A 4324-nucleotide genomic window follows, 5' to 3' on the forward strand; every position below is an offset into this window, starting at 1 on the left:
TTTAGCTTCAGCTAGTGTTGTCGGTTGGTGGGCCTGCCGCTTGCCTTTGGTACAAAAGTCGCGTGAATGCACGCCGGGTTCTATTAATCAAAGCTACGCGAAACCTGTTCGGCGTATTTTAGCAAACATTTGCCTTTTTCTTCTGCTGCCATGTTGTTCAGCGTTTTTGTATGTGTGTGCGTTGCATGCGGTGCGTACTGTGTGTGCGTGTGCATTTGTCCGGCCGCAGGTATGTATTACGTGTGCGGCGGTGTATGTGATGCGTTCGTGTGTGGAGGGGAGGGAGCGCATGTGTGCTGTGTGATGGCTGATGTGCATGCGTACGTGTGTGTGTGTGTGTGTGTGTGTGTGTGTGTGTGTGTGTGTGCGTGTGTGGGCGCATGTGTGCGCGTGTGGCTGTATGTGTGAGTACGTGCATGTGTGCGCGCGCGTGGGTGTATGTACGCGTGCGTCGGTGTACGTGATCGAGCGCGCGTGTGTGCGTGTGTGGCTGTGCGTGTGTGTACGTGCGTGTGGGAAAGTTTCTGACTATAGCTTGAATAAGGGCCCGCTATTACAGCCGTCGATGTTTATCTTGTCCCATCTTATCTGCAGCAGACGATGGCTGTAGGAAGAGATTTCGGGTGGGGAACCGGTACTTTGACTGTCAGCACATCCGCACCACTGCCGACAGGTGCCACCTGCTTGAATGATGCTCAAACTGTCGTTACGACTGCAGATGTTGTTCTGACGTCATCTGATCATCGTCTGTGGCAGCCTTTGGAAAAGGGTCTTGAAATCGCAAATTATTTTGATCGCTTTTACTCTCTCTCTCTCTCTCTCTCTCTCTCTCTCTCTCTCTCTCTCTCTCTCTCTCTCGCTCTCCCTCCTCTCTCCGCCCTCTCCCCCTGTCTTCCTCTCCCTGCCCTCGCCCCCGCCCTCCTCTGTCAATCTGCACGATGTCTTACGGGTGTCGTCCCCCCCGCTATTCGATTGTGTGCGCAGGACTACAACGACATCGTCAAGAATCCGATGGACCTGCAGACGATCAAGACGAAGCTGGATACGGGTCAGTACCAGGACCCGTGGCAGTACGTCGACGACGTGCTGCTCATGTTCGACAACGCGTGGCTCTACAACCGCAAGACGTCGCGCGTCTACAGATACTGCTCCAAGGTACGCGACGCTCGTATTGATTGAATGCCGGATTATTCTTTAATCATCTAAAGGCCCCCGCACACGGTGCGCATTCGGCGCGCGCCAACGGCGCTGAGCCAGAAAAATCGAACGTGATAGATATTTTGTTCACGCATGCAAACCAGCCCGCACACGGTGCGCATGCGCACTGTGTGCGGGGGGGGGGGGCCTTAATCCTAGATACTAGAAATAATTTCCAGCCGCTAACCTGTCACACGGTGTTACGCTACAGCGATATAATATCTTGTTGCAATCCCACGATGTTTGCGGCTGGTTGCGTTGCCGAGGGTGCGAGGCAGTGACACCGTAAGTCGCCGCAGTTGCTCCGTCAACGTTCCCGGAAGGCAGTCCGCCCGTGGACGAAAGCGAGTTAGTATCCCTGTGGCTCCAGCTTGCCCCTTGGCAAGGAGCCGAACGCAGGCAGTTTCCCACTGCAAAGTTCGGCTGTTCGGTTCCCGACTGCAAAGCAAGGCGACCGCTGCTGACTCGTATGGTTTTTCCCCCCGCGGTTTTTCAGCTCGCGGAGGTGTTCGAGCAGGAGATCGACCCGGTCATGCAGAGCCTCGGCTACTGCTGCGGTAGGAAGTGGGTCTTCCAGCCGCAGCCGCTCTTCTGTTACGGCAAGAACCTGTGTGCGATCCCGCGCTGACAAAGCAAGACGCGCCAACACTGGCAGACTAACACCATTCTCTCTCACGCTGATAAGAAACATCGTGACAAGCAGAAGCAAACACTGGCAGCAACACTCATTCTCTCTATCGACGTCACTAGCTCGCTGACAAAGAAGAGCAACACTGGCAGCGTAGATACCCACCATTTCTCTCTCACCGCTCGTAGCTCTGACAAAGCAGAGTCAACACTAGGCAGACTAACGCTATTCTCTCTGCACGCTCATAGTTTCGGTGACAAAGCAGTACGGCACAACTGCAGCCTAATACCACCATTCTCTCTCACGGCTCATAGCTCGTGACAAGCAGAGGCCAACACTGGCAAGCTAACCCACCATTCTCTTCTCACGTCATACGCTCGCTGACAAAAGCTAGTAGTCAACACTGGAGCTTAACCACCATTCTCTCTCACGGCTCATAGCTCGTGACAAAGCAGAGGCAACACTGGCAGCTAACCACCATTCTCTCTCACCTCATAGCTCCGTGACAAAGCAGACGTCAACACTGGAGGCTACCACCATTCTCCTCTCACGTCATAGCTCGTGACAAAGCAGAGAGGCCAACATGGCCAGTAACCACCATCCTCTCTCACGCTCATTAGCTCGTGACAAAGCAAGAGAGCTAGTTGTTGGCCAGCTAACCACCATCTCTCTCATCGTGATTAGTTTCGTGACAAAGAGCAGGCAACACTGGCAGCTAACCACCATTTCTCTCATCTACGTCTCTAATAGTTCGTTGACAACCAGCAGAGCAAACGTCACGCCCAATATTTCTCTCTCACTACATAGTATTGAGACAAAAAACCAGTTCATGTCTATTGCCCACTAGACAACTAATAACAGACCGTTCTCTCTCTTTTCATTGTACGTTTTATCAAGTGAGAAGCAGCAGTACAGCTGCAGCAGCAGTTGCAGCAGCAGCAGCAGTTACAGTGCAACGTGTCCGCTCCCACGTCACAGCCCCAAGGCGTGCATCCGGGCGACCGTGCGTTCCTGTCTCCCCACCAGCCACTCTCCCAGAAGGTGAGTCGTACTGCCGTAACACTACACTCCACACATAAACGCATTAGCGGTTGGCCGCGCGGCGCGTGTATGGCTATTGGGCGCTAACCCACTAGATTAGCAAGATACGACACAATCGGCGCTTCGCGCGAGTGTGCTTGCGAGGAGTTTCTAGTTCGATTCACTGGTGGATGTTGACGTTCTAAAACGAACGGCAGCGTCGTACGAGTCGCTATATGCTTTAACGATAGCTTGACAAGATAGCTTGACCCGATAGCTGAAGATAGCTTTGACGACAGCTTGACAGATAGCTGGGTACCGACTAGCTTGACAGATAGCTTGACCGATAGCTGACAGATAGCTTGACTAGATTAGCTTGACAGATAGTGTTGACGATAGCTTGACCGATAGCTTGACAATATAGACTTGACAAGATAGCTGACCGATAGCTTGAAGGATCGCTTGACAGGATTAGGTTGACCGATAAGCTTTGACAGATAGCTTTGACCACGTAGCTTGACAGATTAAGATTGACCGAATAGCTTGACAGATAGTCTTGACAGATAGGTTGACGATAGCGATCGAACCGATAGTTGACAATGAATAGCTTGCAGATAGCTTGGGACAGATAGCCTTGAACCGATCAGCCTTTGACAGCATAGCTTGGCAGTTAGCTTGACAGATAGCTTGACAGATAGCTTGAAGATTAGACCTGACCGATAGTTTGACAGATAGCTTGACCGGACAGCTTGACCGACAGTCTGACCGACGCTTGACTGATAGCTTGAACCGAATAGCTTGATCAGATAAGCTTGACGATTAGCTTGACAGATAGCTTGACGATAGTTTGACAGATAGCTTGACCGACAGCTTGACGACGTATGACAGACAGCTTGACCGATTAGCTGACAGATAAGCTTGGACGATAGCCTTGACAGATAGCTTGACCGATAGTTTGACACGATAGCTTGACCGACAGGCAGTGACCGACAGCTCTGAGACATGACATGCTTGACCGACGCAGCTTGACCGACAGCTTTGACCGCATAGTTGACAGATAGCTTGACAGATAGCTTGACAGATAGCTTGACCGACTAGCTGACGACAGCTTGACAGGACAGCTTTGACTGATTAGCTTTCTGACCGCATTAGCTTTGACAGACCTAGCATCAGTGAGCGACGGCATGCATAGTCACCGTGGTCGAGGGGACAGAGTGGCGAGACGGATGTCGAGCTTCTAAGTGGGGATATGATCTAGGCGGGGTTCTTAACCTGTGAGTCCAAAGTAGGTCTGTGTGGATTTGGGCTTCAGGGTCGGGTCCGTGAACCAGGCGCATGCAAAATTGTATGTTCCCTGCTTATGTGCATTTTTCTGGGTGAGGGAGTCTGTAGCTTCCACCAGATTCTCAAAGGGGTCCATGACTCAAAAAAGGTCTTAGAACACTGATCTAGTGCGAGAAGCGGGCACGCGTACGCGTA

General features: G+C 51.9%; 1 protein-coding gene across 1 annotated transcript in view; it reads left to right on the plus strand.

The window, feature by feature from the left end:
• LOC106806668 (histone acetyltransferase p300-like) overlaps positions 1 to 4324 on the plus strand; it is a 45019-nt gene that overhangs the window by 19942 nt on the left and 20753 nt on the right. Inside the window, exons 15-17 of the mRNA XM_014808680.1 lie at positions 674 to 780; positions 985 to 1155; positions 1694 to 1820. Coding sequence (XP_014664166.1) covers positions 674 to 780; positions 985 to 1155; positions 1694 to 1820 — 405 coding nt within the window. The remainder of the gene's footprint in view (positions 1 to 673; positions 781 to 984; positions 1156 to 1693; positions 1821 to 4324) is intronic.

Source organism: Priapulus caudatus, unplaced genomic scaffold, assembly GCF_000485595.1.
Source record: "Priapulus caudatus unplaced genomic scaffold, Priapulus_caudatus-5.0.1 Scaffold173, whole genome shotgun sequence".
NCBI classification, from domain to species: Eukaryota; Metazoa; Priapulida; class Priapulimorpha; order Priapulimorphida; family Priapulidae; genus Priapulus; species Priapulus caudatus.